At 46.2% G+C, this 18,449-nt stretch overlaps 4 protein-coding genes across 6 annotated transcripts in view; 3 read left to right on the forward strand and 1 right to left on the reverse strand.

Moving 5' to 3' along the window:
* Nucleotides 1-17,196, forward strand: LOC125727917 (zona pellucida sperm-binding protein 4-like). Of its 2 annotated transcripts, none has more exons than XM_049004911.1 (8): nt 1-267; nt 15,691-15,878; nt 15,957-16,054; nt 16,127-16,284; nt 16,370-16,562; nt 16,640-16,787; nt 16,862-16,937; nt 17,006-17,196. In XM_049004911.1, the coding sequence occupies exons 1-8, from the start codon at nt 39-41 to the stop codon at nt 17,116-17,118; spliced, it is 1,203 nt and encodes a 400-aa protein (XP_048860868.1). In that variant the 5' UTR covers nt 1-38; the 3' UTR covers nt 17,119-17,196. The 2 variants fall into 2 exon arrangements, with proteins under 2 accessions (XP_048860868.1, XP_048860866.1); XM_049004909.1 differs by lacking the exon at nt 1-267 and adding an exon at nt 15,347-15,605.
* Nucleotides 290-1,855, forward strand: LOC125727908 (zona pellucida sperm-binding protein 4-like). The gene is made up of 8 exons (XM_049004889.1): nt 290-305; nt 353-540; nt 617-714; nt 787-944; nt 1,029-1,221; nt 1,299-1,446; nt 1,521-1,596; nt 1,665-1,855. The coding sequence occupies exons 1-8, from the start codon at nt 290-292 to the stop codon at nt 1,775-1,777; spliced, it is 990 nt and encodes a 329-aa protein (XP_048860846.1). The 3' UTR covers nt 1,778-1,855.
* On the forward strand, nt 5,838-8,147 carry LOC125727935 (lectin-like). Its single transcript, XM_049004943.1, has 6 exons — nt 5,838-5,949; nt 6,619-6,715; nt 6,949-7,058; nt 7,192-7,332; nt 7,458-7,569; nt 7,925-8,147. The coding sequence occupies exons 2-6, from the start codon at nt 6,646-6,648 to the stop codon at nt 8,017-8,019; spliced, it is 528 nt and encodes a 175-aa protein (XP_048860900.1). The 5' UTR covers nt 5,838-5,949; nt 6,619-6,645; the 3' UTR covers nt 8,020-8,147.
* Nucleotides 10,386-18,449, reverse strand: part of LOC125727918 (zona pellucida sperm-binding protein 4-like) — a 21,652-nt gene continuing 13,588 nt past the window's right edge. Inside the window, exons 1-7 of one of the 2 annotated variants that reach the window (XM_049004915.1) lie at nt 11,703-11,948; nt 11,527-11,624; nt 11,297-11,454; nt 11,020-11,212; nt 10,795-10,942; nt 10,645-10,720; nt 10,386-10,576 (exon numbers count right to left, since the gene is read on the reverse strand). In XM_049004915.1, the coding sequence (XP_048860872.1) occupies nt 10,464-10,576; nt 10,645-10,720; nt 10,795-10,942; nt 11,020-11,212; nt 11,297-11,454; nt 11,527-11,624; nt 11,703-11,933 (1,017 nt within the window). In that variant the 5' untranslated portion in view covers nt 11,934-11,948 and the 3' untranslated portion in view covers nt 10,386-10,463. Of the gene's footprint in view, nt 10,577-10,644; nt 10,721-10,794; nt 10,943-11,019; nt 11,213-11,296; nt 11,455-11,526; nt 11,625-11,702; nt 11,949-18,449 lie in introns of those variants that run through there. The other variant, XM_049004913.1, reaches the window with a different exon arrangement.

The raw sequence follows: 18,449 nt of genomic DNA on the forward strand, positions 1-18,449 counted from the left end.
GAACTAATTCAGCCTCCTGTGCATCACTCACATCCATCATGGCGAAATCGCGCTGTATTCAGCAGCTTTGGGCTCACGCAAGCATTTTACTCGCTGTTCTTGCCGTCTCTTTCGCGCAGAAAACGGCTGTCAAGAATTTCGTTTCCGCTTCAGCCAAATGCCAAGTGTATGAGAGGGTTCCATGTGGCGATCCTGCTTTTGGCCAGGCTGCTTGTGAAGCCATAAACTGCTGCTTTGATGGCCAGCAGTGTTACTATGGGAATGCAGGTGAGGCTGATGCTTTCCTAGCATGGTTCTTCTGGCAAGTGTGTGTGTGATCTATTAAATGGGCGTGTGTGGATCCCTCTTGCAGTGATTGTGCAGTGCACAAGGGATGGTCAGTTTGTGGTTGTGGTGGCCAAGGATTCCACTGTGCCCCAGCTGGATGTGGCCAGTGTCTCCCTGCTGGGTGGAAATGCTGCCCCTTGCCTCCCTGTTGCCACTACGAATGCCTTTGCCATCTACACCTTCCCTGTGACTGCCTGTGGCACTGTGGTCAAGGTGGGTTGTGTCCTTGGGAGCAGGCTGTGTGAGGCTCTTGCTGAGGTTTGTAGCTTACCTGTGGTTCCCTTTCTAGGTGGATGGTGACTATGTAGTGTATGAGAACAGGATGACGTCTTCATATGAAGTTGGTGTGGGCCCCTTGGGGTCCATCACAAGGGACTCCCTCTACGAGTGAGTGGAGTCTTTGGCCCTGTAGCCCTCCTTGCTGGTGTCTGTATCTGATGGCCTGCTGTTGCCTGGCAGGCTGCTCTTCCAGTGTAGGTATTGGGGTGCTGAGGTTGCTTCCCTGGTGGCCGCTGTGAATACAGTTCCACCACCTCTGCCAGTAGCTGCTCCAGGGCCTCTGCGGGTGGAGCTGAGGCTGGCAAATGGCCAGTGTTACACTAAAGGGTGTGATGAAGGTACGGTGCAGCTTGACCCCTGCTGCTGTCCCTGTAGGTACATGGTGACTGGGTTTCCTTCCCCCCCCATGCTGGTATCTGCAGGAGCTGCTGCATATACCTCCTACTACCAGGACAGCGACTACCCTGTGACCAAGGTCTTGCGGCAGCCTGTATACGTTGAGGTTCGCATCCTGAATAGGACAGACCCCAACCTTGTCCTGGTTCTGGAGAACTGCTGGGCAACACCTGGCCTTGACCCTCTGAGCCTGCCTCAGTGGAGCCTCTTGGTTGATGGGTGAGTGAAAAGCTGTCCCCTGAGGGGGCACTACCACCAAGGAAGAAGCCTTCCTTACTTGAGGTCTCCTGGTACAGGTGCCCCTACCAAGGTGACAAGTACCAGACCACCTTGGTTCCTGTGGATGCTTCCTCTGGGCTTCCCTTCCCAACCCACTACAAGCGCTTCATTGTGAAGATGTTCGCATTTGTGGACCCAGCCTCCCAGCGACGTTATCAGGGGAAGGTATTGGCACTGCAAGCAGTGGCTGTTGGCTGACCTGTAAATGTGGAATAATGCAAGCCCTGCTGTCTCTGCAGGGGTTCATCCACTGCAGTGTAGCTGTGTGCCGCCCATCGGCCACTGACAGCTGTGAGCAGAGGTGCTTCAGGAAAGGTGAGCTCCAGCCTGGCTTCCCTTCAGAATGGCTGTACGCATCTGACTCCTGCCTCCCTGCATTTCAGGTAGGGATGTTGCTGCTGCACACAAGAGCTCCTCCCCTGACACGGCTGTGGTGTCCAGTGGGGAAATGCATCTGGTGGCCCCCAGAGTCGGACACATGGCTGGCCGGTGGTGATGGAAAGCTGCTCCTAGTGGGTGAATGTGTTCTCACAGCTGCTGTGGGCTTGTGCCTTAATAAAAGGTGCTGACTTTACATTCTGCTTGTCCTGTTCTCTCTGTGCTTGGAGGATTTTGGGGGGGTGACTGGTTTAGGTGGACTTCTTGTGACTTGTTCCTCCAAATGATATGGTGGCAACTCGTATAGCAGGAGCCACAATAACACATCTCCCCACCCCAGAAGACTCTGTCTCCAGACATGACCCATGTGGCCAGGCTGTCTCTGCTGGCACTGAAATTGATGTGGCAACAGTGGACCCTTTACTTGTCCTTGCTGTAGGATGCAACCAGTCAAAGCCCTTTGGCTGTCACCAGGAACCTCCTCCTTGACAGCCTCTACTGGCAGAAACTGACTGTTCTACCAGGGTGAACTACACATGGCATCTGACTAGAACACCACCCACCCTAGCACCATAACCTAATGGCTGTCGGTGATGTAGCTTCTTACTGGAGCCTCTTACCACAGTAGAGGTTGGCAAACTGGTCTTGCAGTATGTGGAGATCCTATGAACTGGGGAAGGTTCACAGGTAACTGCATTTTCTACTTTGCATGAAAGGCACTGAATGTAATTCACATCACAAGGTCCTTCACATCTCCCGTAACACAAATAGGGGGAATGAGAGCCAGATGACAGGTTTTTCTCCAAAGGGAGAGAAATCTCTGGAGGCTTCAGCTCAATTGGCTGCCCAACCCCACTGGGCATACTAGCATTACTGAACACATTAGACCAGTGTTCACCATTCGCTGTTAAATTTGTTCTTGCCAGCATGTTAAGCTTAAATCGGATGGGATTGCGGAAAGGGCAAGTTGCATGTGAACTAGGCCTCACCAAGGGATTGTGTAGTGAGGACCTGGTCTTCATTGGACACTTAGCTGCTAGTCATAGCTTTGTGGTCCTTTTGCAGTAATACGATCTCTGCATATGGGAACAAGGCATGATGCCAACAAATGGACGATGCACTTGCAGCTCACAGCAAATGGGGATTTATTCAAACAAAACTAAGAACTCAAATGCAGAAGGCCCACGAGTGGTCAAAAACCAAGAGGGAAGAATAGACTCTCAAAATAGGCAGGCAGTATGAAATATGTAGTAAACATATCAAGAATCAAAAACATTCACAATCAATGAACCACTGGAGGTTTGAAACTGGGTAACATGACTAACACGACAGGTGAGAATAAAGACTGGGTAAACAGCTCACAGGTGAAACTAAAACATTGTTAGAATCTAACAATGGTGAAAACTGACAGTAAAAACCAACACCGAATACAAATGAAAAGGGGACTAAACTGAAACAAGGGAACCAAATTTAGCGAACTGCAAAAACAGACGAGGCACAAGACGGGGGATCACAGGCAGCGGCATGCGCAGCACCTTGAGCCATGTGGCCAACAGGGAACATGGGAAAACAGTGTGACCAATGATATAGAGGTATACGTGCTTTTCGTGTAGCATCTAGCACTGCTATTACATTTGGCTGCATTGCTTGTATTTTCACTACTGCTGGACTGTGAAAGATTTGAAGGTAATATATACAAACCTCTGCTTGTATAAAACTTTACAGATTTACTTGCTGATGCTGCTACTGTCAGATAGTCGGATCTCCCACAAGCAAAATAATGGCTGCGCAAGGTTGATAATCAACGGAGTTACTAAACCCGACATTTTAAAATAACCTGCACTATATGACTGATTACATCACTCGTCGGTTATTATTTCGAGGCAGTCGGCATGAAACGTTTTAAATTATATTTGCTCAAGGGACAAAGGTGTATTGGATGAAGTTTCTGCGTAATTTTACAGATTTCCTCTGCAGCTATGAATGTGTCGATTTCCTTGTCCATACTGTCATTTTAGGTACACGCTTTACACCAGGACCAAGCTGGGGTACATGTTCTACAAGCGCCAGGTCCGCAAAGCGCAGCTTCCCGGCCGGTCACTCCAGCGCGCACCCAGTGGAAATGAATGGTTTGTGTTTAATGGCTGCGTGAGGGAGAGCGATTATCACTGAAGTTTATTAGGCCATGTTGACAGAAATGAATAATGTGCTCTCAAATTGTGAAGTGTATATATGTGAAAGAGTTTGTATTGATGACCGATGGGTGGCAGCTGTGAGCTAAGCCGATGTTGTAAAAGTGTTAATAAAGTTTTTTCTTCTTGACGGTAAAGAGACAGGAGTTTAACGTGTGTGTGTCAGTCCTCCATAAAGATGTATACATTCGGTTTAGTATAGCATTTTACACGCCATAACTGCTGTAGCATGTATTTCTGCTAACAGGCCACTTAAAAAAAAAAAAAATTGGTTCTCGTCCCCGCCCGACCCGCCGAAATGCCTCCGACCCGAATTTTTATTTTATTTCGTAAAAATTGCATGGAAAATGCCCAAGAATGATGAAATTTGAATTTCCCGCGCATTCCACATCGACGATTGATCCACATTGTGTAATCCTAGTCTTGGAATGGTTTCATGAACCTAAATTTGTCTCTACCTGAGATGGGCTGGTGCAAAGATTTAAATCTGGGGAGGTTATGTGGTACATGTTCTTAAGTACTTGTTTGTAGAGTTGCATTTCCTTGGTCAACCATTCAGGTTCCTGTATTTTGTAAATTCCTCGTGTTTTAACATGTTTTAATACACTTTCTTTCTAGATATATATTTTAAAATCTTGGTTGTTCATTTAGAATGGGAATGACAAACAGAATATTGGTTTCAAATAGTATCATTTTTATATTCACGAATGAAACATCAGCAAAAGTATCCAAATCCATAGTTGGGAAGGCATTTATGAGATACACATGGATCAAGGAATTTACATTCTTGTATTTTCTTACATTTAATATATTTGAAACGCAACAAACTGGAAGAACTGAGGAGGCGTACTAAGTAGGTCTGCTCTCTTCGGTATGTATTTTCAAATATGTATTTTCTTACATATTTGAAAGTCCAAACAATCAAAATTTGTAAAAAAAAAAAAAAAATTTTTAATCCCTCCCGTCCGACCCACCCCCTCCAAAAAAAAGGACGAGAACCATTTTTTTTTTTAAGTGGCCTAAAAAGGAAACAGTAGGGTTGTAGTACTCGGGTCCCGTCTCGGTCTCGGGATTTTATTTCGAGACCATCCGAGATCACGACTCTGAAAATATTGCTATTCGCCCTACGTTCGTCCGGCGTGACTACTATTACTTTAGTTGTTAATAAAAATACATATGCTGGATTTTAAAAAAGTTTGCATAGCACAAACATCAACTAACTGCAGTGTCTACAATACGGTTAAAATGATTATTTTCACGTTACACGTCGTTATTAGAGTTAACTATGTTGAAATATGATATCTGATAGATAAAAATATTTATCTGTTGACCGCTCATACGTGACGCTCCGCACCCCGCGCTCTCCCCGATCTCCGGTAGAACAATAGAGCTCCACGAATCGAAGGTTGAATGAGCTGAATTGGACGCTGCTCCCCTCTGGCGCCACCTGCTGCCTGGGAGCTCATCCTATTCGCGTGGAATAACGGTGCCAAAAGTCACGGGATCCACAAATGTTTTACCTTGCTGTGTACTTGTAGGAAATGTAAAAAATCACCAACAACAATGACGAAATATTTCTTAGTGGTTTTATTCTGTATTTATACTTGTGGAAGACGCTCTTTTCGTTTTTGCTAGCTGCATTTGTATTAGCAAAACGCATTGTGTTGGTTTGACAGCAGTGTCTTGTATTTGCGAAGCGCATTGTGTTTGTGTGAGACGTATGTTTTGTATTTGTACAGCATGATGTGCACGTTTGCGGATTGCTCGTTATTTTTGAATTACATCCGGTTTGTTTACCGATCGTGGGGCATTTGTGAAACGTGTTCTGTGTATTTGTGACGTATTGGCATGGTTCTAACTCCATACCACAGAACGACGTCAATGACCGGACTAAGGAGACACACACACAGATACGGACTTAAATACACCAAATTAATCAACAGAACTAGAAACAGCTGAAGACACGCGGATTCCACACGAGGCAAACGAGGGGGCGTGGCACACACGGGAATCGGAACAACAGGGGGGTAACAAAAGTATATAAAAAGTACAGAATGAACCAGAAAACGAAGGAAAGAAGAGTCACAGATCTTCAAAGGCGAGTTGTCGAAATTCTGCATATGGTTTTGTATGATGTTGCTGCTGTATTGACTCAGTGTTATAGGGCAGTCCTCCCACCCTTCTCAGTTGAACTGTAGGAGTTTCAGAATTAGCGGGGGTAGTGGTACCTGCGGAGTAGGCAGACGTGGTGGTGGGCTTGCCAGAGCCCTACATATTGGGGACCATTGGCTCTCTTGCTTCCAGTTGCATTATTCCTCAGTTTTGGCGTGGGCTCCGGCCTTACAGGGTCCGTTGACGTGATCGTTCTCTTGTGGTACGTCTGTGGGTGGAACATGTATGAATTTGCTTCTTGTCAGGGATACACATTTTAACTTCTGTCCTTATCGGTACTTGCCAAGGTGGCTTCATATTAAGTGCTGTCTATTCGGTGTCAACTCCCGCTGATCGTGTACACCTGTGGTTCTCAAACGACGGTACGTGACAACTCCACATACCACTAGAGGGAGCTGTCTCCCTTTATGCCGTCAGGCAGTCTTCTGAGGTGGTATAATAAACTTGAACCACTTGTGCACAAATACGATGCTGTTTTTCCAGTGGCAATAGTGCTGTAATTCTTTAATTGTATAATACCAAGCATGTGGTGTCTAATCACCATGGTATTGGGGGATCATCATATAAAGGAACTAACCTCTAATTTGCTCTGCAGAGAGTTGCTGTGGGACTGAACCAAGACATGAGGACTCCAAGCTTGCTGGGGGTTGCACTCCTCTGCCTGGCTGCCATGCCTGCTGCAATGGCTGATGGTCAGTGTTCTGAAAGCCATCCTGATCACTTGCAGGCCATTGTGCGGAGGGTCAGACATAAGCCTGGGGCATTCAGGACCAAATCCAAATGATTTTGTTTAGCTTGGTTTGATTCCGTATGTTACCTCAGTCCTAGTTAAAGGCTGTTTCCCAGACATGTTTGTATGATTAGATAATGTCAGAGAACAGTGTTATAGCACAGCCCCATGGGATTGTTTTCTCTGCTCCCCTAGACAATGTAGATCTCCACTTCCCAAAGCAGTGTGGTAAACGCTACTGGCACAAAGTGGGCCGCTACTGTGCAAAGTATTTCAACACACCAAGCTCCTTTGCCGATGCCGAGGTAAAGCCCAAACCGTCCTCCAGGTGCCTCATTTTGTAGCACATCTGTAAGCATTTCATTCTAACAGTATCAGAGCCAACATCTGTATTACTTCTATACTGCATTCAGATTAATTGTTCCTTTTGTGTACCAGTCTGCTTGCAGGCAGGCAGCTTCAGGGGGTCACCTGGTCTCCGTGCACGATGAACAAACAAATGCGGATGTCTTGGCCATCGTGTTGGAATACAACCCCTCCTCACCAAGGATCTGGTTGGGCGGTCAAAGGTTTGGTCAGGTGATGGAGCGCAGGGAGACGTGGGAACAGGGCAGGGATGTCCATGTGCCTTGTAATGTTACTGTGAGCCTGGGATGGTAATATCAGACTAGTGACCTGTGATATCGCTCTCTCTCCCCTAACAGTCAAGTACATTCATCTGGACAGATGGTTCTGCTTGGGATTTTGAGAAATGGGTTCCAGATCAACCAGATGATGCTGGAAATCATGAGAACTGTGTGGAGATGAACTGGAAAGGTAAGAGAATGGAGAGTGGTGTAGATGGGAGAAGAGTGATGTAGGGGAAAGTAGCCAGAGGGAATCATGGAAAATGGTTACTTGCAGAACATTTTATACTGTAATTGACCAAATCTACTTGAACTCCTTTGTCCAAAGTGAATTTTCCCAGCAGAAACATTAACTAAAGAACAAACTCTGCCGGACAAGGCATCTCCTCACCTGACTGTAATCCTGTCTAAAATTTTCTGAATTTTACTTGCTCTTTTTCTTTTAGTGGAACTTCAGTAGTGTTTTGAGAAATATGCCGATTTTTATATAACAAGTTTATGGTATTATGAAGAGGGTTTGCTTCAGCCTGTGTGACTTCTTGCAGACTTGGGAGAATGGAATGATGACTGGTGCATCAAACGGAAACCTTTCATCTGCGCCTTCAAATGGCACAAGTGGCAGCAGGAGCCGGAAGACTGAAATGCTGGAATCGCTCTACGGCACGGCTTGTAAAAATCAGACGGCACATGATAAGCGGGGAAGATTTGTGCAAAATTTTGAAATGCTTCGCTAAACTCGTGCAAAATAAACAACGAACTAAATACCAACCATATGATTGCATTCTTATTAAATAGTTTAAATGCATTTACAGTATTTGGAAGACGCCCTTAGCCAGAGCGACTTGCATAAGTGCTTTGAGACTCTGCGATGAATTTCCGATGCTAGTTCAATAAGGACCCAAGCTATGAATACCATCTGTCTGAACTCCGTTGAGTAGTGCAGATTTTTATTTTATTTTTTAAAACACACACACACACACCAGAAAAGAGCCGAGTAAGAATACAGAAGTTCTACGTCAGGTATTTCTGAAAAAGGAATGTTTTGAGTCGTCGCTTGAAGACATTCAAGGATTCAGCTGTTCGGACATCTAGGGAGTTCATTCCACCACTTAGGTGCCAGGACAGAGAAGAGCCGAGATGTGTCTTCCTTGTGCCTTGAGGGGAGGTGGGACCAGTTCCCATTTAGAATGGGAATGACAAACAGAATATTGGTTTCAAATAGTATCATTTTTATATTCACGAATGAAACATCAGCATAAAATACCCAAATCCATAGTTGGGAAGGCATTTATGAGCTACACATGGATCAAGGAATTTACATTCTTGTATTTTCTTATATTTAATATATTTGAAACGCAACAAACTGGAAGAACTGAGGAGGCGTACTAAGTAGGTCTGCTCTCTTCGGTATGTATTTTCCTACATATTTGAAAGTCCAAACAATCAAAATTTGTAAAAAAATAAAATTAAAAATCCCTCCCGCCCGACCCACCCCCTCCAAAAAAAGTACGAGAACCAATTTTTTTTTTAAGTGGCCTTACATACGGACAACACGTTTGATCTGCCGTCAGGTATTAAAATAATGCCGTTTCCCGTCTTACGGACAACTACAGCTACTTGGTCATTGACAGGGAAGCAAAGCTTGCTGTTGTCGTGGATCCAGCCGCCACACAAACCATACAGGTATGTGAGCTTAAATTATTATAATTATACAATTATTATACAAGTATATGAACATACATTTCTGCATACAGATTATTAGTCTAAAATAAAGCACTTTAGACGCAATCCTGTGTGCGCACAAACACTGGTGAGGAGGAATTATAATATATAATACATGTGCTTAATATTGTGCTTTTAAAATAATTTGCAGGTTTCCTATCTGATCGATTGGGATAAGACATTTTATGTCTCGGGGACGTTCTACTAAATCCTACGAATGATAAAATGTAACCAGATTTGACAATTTAATGTAATGTTTGTACAATATGTTAGATCTTGTTTTAAAATCCAGGTGTAACTAATTGAACTACGGCGCTGTCACAGTTAAATTGATTCCCGGTGGTTTTGCAATTCCCTCGATGCAGAATTCAGCGACGCAAGATACTAGTTGCTTGATTTTTTTCCCCGGACCTCTCCTCTACCTTCAGCTATTACTGGTAGTCGAGTTTGCATTTGGCTTTTTCGGTCTTTTGAACTTGGATAATGCCAAAAATGCTAGTTTATTCCCTGCTTGCACCATATATACACACACACACGTTACGATGGCTTCACCCCTTTTTGTATTTGTGTGCGTTGCAGAGCGGTGAGGTGATATGAGATGCCTGCTTAAATGGGGAGCACCCTTGAACTGCCTTAACCTACATACTCCTGGGGGAATTACCGTTGATTATTCGACTGTTTGTCTGATCGGTATTTACTGTATATATGGGTTATGTGAATAAATTCATTTGAAGGCTACGGTTTGGTTTCCCTTTGCACATTTGGACTGTTTGAGCCAAGCAGTCGTAACAATATACATTCACACACAGTAAAGTCTCCTTATAGCAGGCATCAAGGGACCAGTATATCCATCCATTTTCCACAACTGCTTACCCCGAACTTCCCAGTGTCAGCTGGGGCTGACCCCAATAGGTGTTAGTGTCCACCTAGTCAGATGCCATGTGCAGTTCACCCTGGTAGAACAGTCAGTTTCTGCCAGTAGAGGCTGTCAAGGAGGAGGTTCCTGGTGAGAGCCAAAGGGCTTTGACTGGTTGCATCCTACAGCAAGGACAAGTAAAGGGTCCACTGTTGCCACATCGATTTCTGTGCCAGCAGAGACAGCCTGGCCACATGGGTCATGTCTGGAGACAGAGTCTTCTGGGGTGGGGAAATGTGTTCTTGTGGCTCCTGCTATACGAGATGCCACCATCTCATTTGGAGGAACGAGTCACAAGAAGTCCACCTAAACCAGTCACCCCCCCCCTAAAACACTCCATGCACAGAGAGAACAGGACAAGCAGAATGTAAAGTCAACACCTTTTATTAAGGCACAAGCCCACAGCAGCTGTGAGAACACATTCACCCACTAGGAGCAGCTTTCCATCACCACCGGCCAGCCATGTGTCCGACTCTGGGGGCCACCAGATGCATTTCCCCACTGGACACCACAGTCGTGTCAGGGGAGGAGCTCTTGTGTGCAGCAGCAACATCCCTACCTGAAATGCAGGGAGGCAGGAGTCAGATGCGTACAGCCATTCTGAAGGGAAGCCAGGCTGGAGCTCACCTTTCCTGAAGCACCTCTGCTCACAGCTGTCAGTGGCCGATGGGCGGCACACAGCTACACTGCAGTGGATGAACCCCTGCAGGGACAGCAGGGCTTGCATTATTCCACATTTACAGGTCAGCCAACAGCCACTGCTTGCAGTGCCAATACCTTCCCCTGATAACGTCGCTGGGAGGCTGGGTCCACAAATGCGAACATCTTCACAATGAAGCGCTTGTAGTGGGTTGGGAAGGGAAGCCCAGAGGAAGCATCCACAGGAACCAAGGTGGTCTGGTACTTGTCACCTTGGTAGGGGCACCTGTACCAGGAGACCTCAAGTAAGGAAGGCTTCTTTCTTGGTGGTAGTGCCCCCTCAGGGGACAGCTTTTCACTCACCCATCAACCAAGAGGCTCCACTGAGGCAGGCTCAGAGGGTCAAGGCCAGGTGTTGCCCAGCAGTTCTCCAGAACCAGGACAAGGTTGGGGTCCGTCCTATTCAGGATGCGAACCTCAACATATACAGGCTGCCGCAACACCTTGGTCACAGAGTAGTCGCTGTCCTGGTAGTAGGAGGTATATGCAGCAGCTCCTGCAGATACCAGCATGGGGGGGGAAGGAAACCCAGTCACCATGTACCTACAGGGACAGCAGCAGGGGTCAAGCTGTACCGTACCTTCATCACACCCTTTAGTGTAACACTGGCCATTTGCCAGCCTCAGCTCCACCCGCAGAGGCCCTGGAGCAGCTACTGGCAGAGGTGGTGGAACTGTATTCACAGCGGCCACCAGGGACGCAACCTCAGCACCCCAATACCTACACTGGAAGAGGAGCCTGCCAGGCAACAGCAGGCCATCAGATACAGACACCAGCAAGGAGGGCTACAGGGCCAAAGACTCCATTCACTCGTAGAGGGAGTCCCTTGTGATGGATCCCAGGGGGCCCACACCAACTTCATATGAAGACGTCATCCTGTTCTCATACACTACATAGTCACCATCCACCTAGAAAGGGAACCACAGGTAAGCTACAAACCTCAGCAAGAGCCTCACACACAGCCTGCTCCCAAGGACACAACCCACCTTGACCACAGTGCCACAGGCAGTCACAGGGAAGGTGTAGATGGCAAAGGCATTTGTAGTGGCAACAGGGAGGCAAGGGGCAGCATTTCCACCCAGCAGGGAGACACTGGCCACATCCAGCTGGGGCACAGTGGAATCCTTGGCCACCACAACCACAAACTGACCATCCCTTGTGCACTGCACAGTCACTGCAAGAGGGATCCACACACGCCCATTTAATAGATCACACATACTTGCCAGAAGAACCATGCTAGGAAAGCATCAGCCTCACCTGCATTCCCATAGTAACACTGCTGGCCATCAAAGCAGCAGTTTATGGCTTCACAAGCAGCCTGGCCGAAAGCAGGATCGCCACATGGAATCCTCTCATACACTTGGCATTTGGCTGAAGCGGAAACGAAATTCTTGACAGCCGTTTTCTGCGCGAAAGAGACGGCAAGAACAGCGAGTAAAATGCTTGCGTGAGCCCAAAGCTGCTGAATACAGCGCGATTTCTCCATGATGGATGTGAGTGATACGCAAGAGCCTGAATTAGTTCTTTAAATACCTCCTTGTCTCGATTTGCGTTTCAGTTCATTAATCGGGTTAATAGGGAAACCGCACGAGGTTGCTTGGAATCGATTTGGATCCGACTAGAGTCATTTGCACCCAATATTTACTCATTCCACCTTATCTATACCTTTCATCGTACATTCAATATAAAATGGATGAAGTTACAGCTTTGGATGCCGATCACAGGAATTTCTACTGTCTAGGTGTTAGTAGAGTGTTACCTCTCTTTGTGTGTCTAGTGGTTTGATGTGTGTGTCGGTTAAGCTACGTTTGCTGCATATTAAACTTTCGTAGATGGGCAGCGTGTCCAAACCGGGACGTATTGACATATATTATATTTCATTTATTTATCTGGATAGCGTGACGCATGGCCTGAAATCGGGTCATTCTAATTATATGGATACGGTTTCTGTGGTTCATTAATTCCAATAAATATGTAGGGTTTATAGAGGTTTGCCAATTATAACGCATCTGGCGCGACACTCACACTTTCAGACACTCACGCACGAAATCTTACCCGAAATCTGTATTATTCCCCTATAAACCTAAAATTAGCTACATAAGTAGCGTTGGGGTGGTTTGCAAAATTACAGACTATTTACAAGGTAGTAAAACTGTTACATAAAGAAAGATTTTAAGCTAATATATACAAACCTCTGCTCCTTGTATAAAACTATACAGATTTACTTGCACATGCTGCTACTGTCAGATAGTCGGATCTCACACAAGCAAAATAATCGTTGCGAAAGGCTGACAAACATCAATGGAGTTACTAAATCCGAGATTTAAAAATAACCTGCACTATATGACTGATTACATCACTCGTCGGTTAAGATTTCGAGTCAGTCGGCGCTTTGAAACAGCGTTTTAAAATATATATTTGTTCAAGAGACAAAAGTGTATTGGTTGATGTTTCTGCGTAATTTTGTAGATTTCCTCTGCAGCTATGAATGTGTCTATTTCCTTGCCCATACTGTCATTTTAGGTACACGCTTTACACCAGGACCAAGCTGGGGTACATGATGTACAAGCGCCAGGTCCGAAAAGCGCACGAGCGCTTCCAGGCCGGTTACTCCAGCGCGCACCCACTGGAAATCAATGGTTTGTGTTTAGTGGCTGCTTGAGTGAGAGCAATTATCACTGAAGTTTATCATATACGGATAACACATGTTTGATTTGTCGTCGGGTATTAAAATAATGCCTGAAGGCTTGCCGACGCTACTGTACCCTGTGCTTATTGACGTCATTGGCTACAAGCTCTGGCAGCGGCGCGCTCTCCTACATGATTCAAAACACACCCGCGGTATTGATAACAGCAGGAGTTAAGCAGGTATTTATAACATATTACACTGTATGACCTTCCTCATGAGAGGTGCTCACACACTTGTAGTACATTAAAAATAGCAGCATGAAAGCGTTGCGCACTGTCTGCTCCATGTCTCGTTTAAATTAGCCACGAGTCCTGCTCGTGCTGATATAATCTTTTATACAGCGTATTTGTACGTATGTATGTTTTAGTGCACCTGCTGAATTATAGTGTTTTATTATTTTAGCAAATTAAGCTGGTCCTTGCTTGAAGTCTGTGTGGTAAGTGTATATGTGGAGACCCAGTTATTAGTTTTCTACTGCGTGTAAGCAGGCTATGTACGTCATATTAAAGCTTCGAATCAACTTCACTATACTGTAACGTGAGGGTTTAATTAGCTGCCTAGATTCGTTAATTTAATTATGAATGCAGGTCAGTTCTGGTGGTATTCATAAGTCTTGCTGTTTACAATTTAGATGCAGTTTTATTTATCTATTTTATGAGAATTTGTTTTAAATCCTATCTGTATTCTGAGCTTTAAATTTACATGTGCACTGCTCTTGTTTGTGTTACGATCGCGGTGAGCGTGCAGGCAGGCAGGCGGACAGCGGGGAAGGATGAGCCGGGTAGGCAGCGGGGAATGCCATTGTGTGGCAGTATTTTACTCATCATCTTCAAAAGTGAACTGAAACCCATCCATCCATCCATCCATCCATCCATCCATCCATCTTCCAACCTACTGAGTCACGAGAGGGTCCTATCCGGGAATCAACAGGCACGAGGCAGGGAACAACCCAGGACTGTGGGCCAGCCCATCGCAGGGCACACTCACACACCATTCACTCACACATGCACACCTACGGGCAATTTAGCAAGTCGAATTAGCCTCAGCATGTTTTTGGACTGCGGGGTGAAGCCGGAGTACCCGTGAGGCAACAGTGCTAACCACTGCACCACCATGCCACCCCGTGAACTGAAACGTTTTATTAAAATACCTTGAAGTCCGAAGAGTCTAAATAATCGCATGTCCAGTACAGACCACTTGAAAGCATAATACACAACAGTACCGAAATCTGAATATCTTGTATATTAGAAACCTGTATGACAAAACGGACCCATAATATTTCTTTTTTAATAATTATAACTTCGCCTGCTAAGCAAACTCGCAACCCAAGGGGTGAAAATAGTTGCCACAAACTTCCGTAACTATTTTACACCCCTTGGGTGTAAAATTGTATCCCGTTAGTTTTATCCCGTTAAAACTGAAATCCCTTATTTTCGTAGCTGTTAAAGCTTGAATCTGTTTACTCGTTGTGTAACGCTGTGTGTGTACTTGATATCAGGATTCTCTGATTGTTAAAAGAAGTTATACACGGAAATATAAATGTCGTTGAAAGATATTTCAAGATTGAAGAAGAATTTTATGAGATGTGTTCGCCAATCCATGTTCACGTTAGTCTGCTCTATAGCCGAATTATTTATCTAGTGAGACCAGTATAATACCCTTCTGCGTTCAGGATGATATGCTGTAAATATATAATGTGCGCTTCACATAGAATTTAACTTATAATAATTAGATTTTGCACGCAGAACATAATAAATATAATATTAGGGATTTAGTGGGCTGCGTAGATATTAAGTAGATAAAGTGGAATGAGTAAATATTGGGTGCAAATGACTCTAGTCGGATCCAAGTCGATTCCAAGCAACCTCGTGCGGTTTCCCTATTAACCCGATTACTGAACAGAAACGCAAATCGAGACAAGGAGGTATTTAAAGAACTAATTCAGCCTCCTGTGCATCACTCACATCCATCATGGCGAAATCGCGCTGTATTCAGCAGCTTTGGGCTCACGCAAGCATTTTACTCGCTGTTCTTGCCGTCTCTTTCGCGCAGAAAACGGCTGTCAAGAATTTCGTTTCCGCTTCAGCCAAATGCCAAGTGTATGAGAGGGTTCCATGTGGCGATCCTGCTTTTGGCCAGGCTGCTTGTGAAGCCATAAACTGCTGCTTTGATGGCCAGCAGTGTTACTATGGGAATGCAGGTGAGGCTGATGCTTTCCTAGCATGGTTCTTCTGGCAAGTGTGTGTGTGATCTATTAAATGGGCGTGTGTGGATCCCTCTTGCAGTGACTGTGCAGTGCACAAGGGATGGTCAGTTTGTGGTTGTGGTGGCCAAGGATTCCACTGTGCCCCAGCTGGATGTGGCCAGTGTCTCCCTGCTGGGTGGAAATGCTGCCCCTTGCCTCCCTGTTGCCACTACGAATGCCTTTGCCATCTACACCTTCCCTGTGACTGCCTGTGGCACTGTGGTCAAGGTGGGTTGTGTCCTTGGGAGCAGGCTGTGTGTGAGGCTCTTGCTGAGGTTTGTAGCTTACCTGTGGTTCCCTTTCTAGGTGGATGGTGACTATGTAGTGTATGAGAACAGGATGACGTCTTCATATGAAGTTGGTGTGGGCCCCTTGGGGTCCATCACAAGGGACTCCCTCTACGAGTGAGTGGAGTCTTTGGCCCTGTAGCCCTCCTTGCTGGTGTCTGTATCTGATGGCCTGCTGTTGCCTGGCAGGCTGCTCTTCCAGTGTAGGTATTGGGGTGCTGAGGTTGCTTCCCTGGTGGCCGCTGTGAATACAGTTCCACCACCTCTGCCAGTAGCTGCTCCAGGGCCTCTGCGGGTGGAGCTGAGGCTGGCAAATGGCCAGTGTTACACTAAAGGGTGTGATGAAGGTATGGTGCAGCTTGACCCCTGCTGCTGTCCCTGTAGGTACATGGTGACTGGGTTTCCTTCCCCCCCCCATGCTGGTATCTGCAGGAGCTGCTGCATATACCTCCTACTACCAGGACAGCGACTACCCTGTGACCAAGGTCTTGCGGCAGTCTGTATACGTTGAGGTTCGCATCCTGAATAGGACAGACCCCAACCTTGTCCTGGTTCTGGAGAACTGCTGGGCAACACCTGGCCTTGACCCTCTGAGCCTGCCTCAGTGGAGCCTCTTGGTTGATGGGTGAGTGAAAAGCTGTCCCCTGAGGGGGCACTACCACCAAGGAAGAAGCCTTCCTTACTTGAGGTCTCCTGGTACAGGTGCCCCTACCAAGGTGACAAGTACCAGACCACCTTGGTTCCTGTGGATGCTTCCTCTGGGCTTCCCTTCCCAACCCACTACAAGCGCTTCATTGTGAAGATGTTCACATTTGTGGACCCAGCCTCCCAGCGACGTTATCAGGGCAAGGTATTGGCACTGCAAGCAGTGGCTGTTGGCTGGCCTGTGAATGTGGAATAATGCAAGCCCTGCTGTCTCTGCAGGGGTTCATCCACTGCAGTGTAGCTGTGTGCCGCCCATCGGCCACTGACAGCTGTGAGCAGAGGTGCTTCAGGAAAGGTGAGCTCCAGCCTGGCTTCCCTTCAGAATGGCTGTACGCATCTGACTCCTGCCTCCCTGCATTTCAGGTAGGGATGTTGCTGCTGCACACAAGAGCTCCTCCCCTGACACGGCTGTGGTGTCCAGTGGGGAAATGCATCTGGTGGCCCCCAGAGTCGGACACATGGCTGGCCGGTGGTGATGGAAAGCTGCTCCTAGTGGGTGAATGTGTTCTCACAGCTGCTGTGGGCTTGTGCCTTAATAAAAGGTGCTGACTTTACATTCTGCTTGTCCTGTTCTCTCTGTGCTTGGAGGATTTTGGGGGGGTGACTGGTTTAGGTGGACTTCTTGTGACTTGTTCCTCCAAATGATATGGTGGCAACTCGTATAGCAGGAGCCACAATAACACATCTCCCCACCCCAGAAGACTCTGTCTCCAGACATGACCCATGTGGCCAGGCTGTCTCTGCTGGCACTGAAATTGATGTGGCAACAGTGGACCCTTTACTTGTCCTTGCTGTAGGATGCAACCAGTCAAAGCCCTTTGGCTGTCACCAGGAACCTCCTCCTTGACAGCCTCTACTGGCAGAAACTGACTGTTCTACCAGGGTGAACTACACATGGCATCTGACTAGAACACCACCCACCCTAGCACCATAACCTAATGGCTGTCGGTGATGTAGCTTCTTACTGGAGCCTCTTACCACAGTAGAGGTTGGCAAACTGGTCTTGCAGTATGTGGAGATCCTATGAACTGGGGAAGGTTCACAGGTAACTGCATTTTCTACTTTGCATGAAAGGCACTGAATGTAATTCACATCACAAGGTCCTTCACATCTCCCGTAACACAAATAGGGGGAATGAGAGCCAGATGACAGGTTTTTCTCCAAAGGGAGAGAAATCTCTGGAGGCTTCAGCTCAATTGGCTGCCCAACCCCACTGGGCATACTAGCATTACTGAACACATTAGACCAGTGTTCACCATTCGCTGTTAAATTTGTTCTTGCCAGCATGTTAAGCTTAAATCGGATGGGATTGCGGAAAGGGCAAGTTGCATGTGAACTAGGCCTCACCAAGGGATTGTGTAGTGAGGACCTGGTCTTCATTGGACACTTAGCTGCTAGTCATAGCTTTGTGGTCCTTTTGCAGTAATACGATCTCTGCATATGGGAACAAGGCATGATGCCAACAAATGGACGATGCACTTGCAGCTCACAGCAAATGGGGATTTATTCAAACAAAACTAAGAACTCAAATGCAGAAGGCCCACGAGTGGTCAAAAACCAAGAGGGAAGAATAGACTCTCAAAATAGGCAGGCAGTATGAAATATGTAGTAAACATATCAAGAATCAAAAACATTCACAATCAATGAACCACTGGAGGTTTGAAACTGGGTAACATGACTAACACGACAGGTGAGAATAAAGACTGGGTAAACAGCTCACAGGTGAAACTAAAACATTGTTAGAATCTAACAATGGTGAAAACTGACAGTAAAAACCAACACCGAATACAAATGAAAAGGGGACTAA

This window comes from Brienomyrus brachyistius, unplaced genomic scaffold (assembly GCF_023856365.1).
Source record: "Brienomyrus brachyistius isolate T26 unplaced genomic scaffold, BBRACH_0.4 scaffold133, whole genome shotgun sequence".
NCBI lineage: Eukaryota > Metazoa > Chordata > Actinopteri > Osteoglossiformes > Mormyridae > Brienomyrus > Brienomyrus brachyistius.

What these genes read in the sequence shown, in the direction of transcription:
- LOC125727908 (XM_049004889.1), top strand. An exon ending in CACTAAAGGGTGTGATGAAG is followed by an intron (nt 945 to 1,028) that starts GTACGGTGCAGC and finishes TGGTATCTGCAG; the next exon opens with GAGCTGCTGCATATACCTCC. An exon ending in AGCGACGTTATCAGGGGAAG is followed by an intron (nt 1,447 to 1,520) that starts GTATTGGCACTG and finishes CTGTCTCTGCAG; the next exon opens with GGGTTCATCCACTGCAGTGT.
- LOC125727917 (XM_049004911.1), top strand. Translation starts at nt 39, where the DNA reads ATGGCGAAATCGCGCTGTATTCAGCAGCTTTGGGCTCACGCAAGCATT. An exon ending in ACAAGGGACTCCCTCTACGA is followed by an intron (nt 16,055 to 16,126) that starts GTGAGTGGAGTC and finishes GTTGCCTGGCAG; the next exon opens with GCTGCTCTTCCAGTGTAGGT. An exon ending in CACTAAAGGGTGTGATGAAG is followed by an intron (nt 16,285 to 16,369) that starts GTATGGTGCAGC and finishes TGGTATCTGCAG; the next exon opens with GAGCTGCTGCATATACCTCC.
- LOC125727935 (XM_049004943.1), top strand. Translation starts at nt 6,646, where the DNA reads ATGAGGACTCCAAGCTTGCTGGGGGTTGCACTCCTCTGCCTGGCTGCC. An exon ending in GCCTGCTGCAATGGCTGATG is followed by an intron (nt 6,716 to 6,948) that starts GTCAGTGTTCTG and finishes CTGCTCCCCTAG; the next exon opens with ACAATGTAGATCTCCACTTC. An exon ending in GCGGTCAAAGGTTTGGTCAG is followed by an intron (nt 7,333 to 7,457) that starts GTGATGGAGCGC and finishes CTCCCCTAACAG; the next exon opens with TCAAGTACATTCATCTGGAC.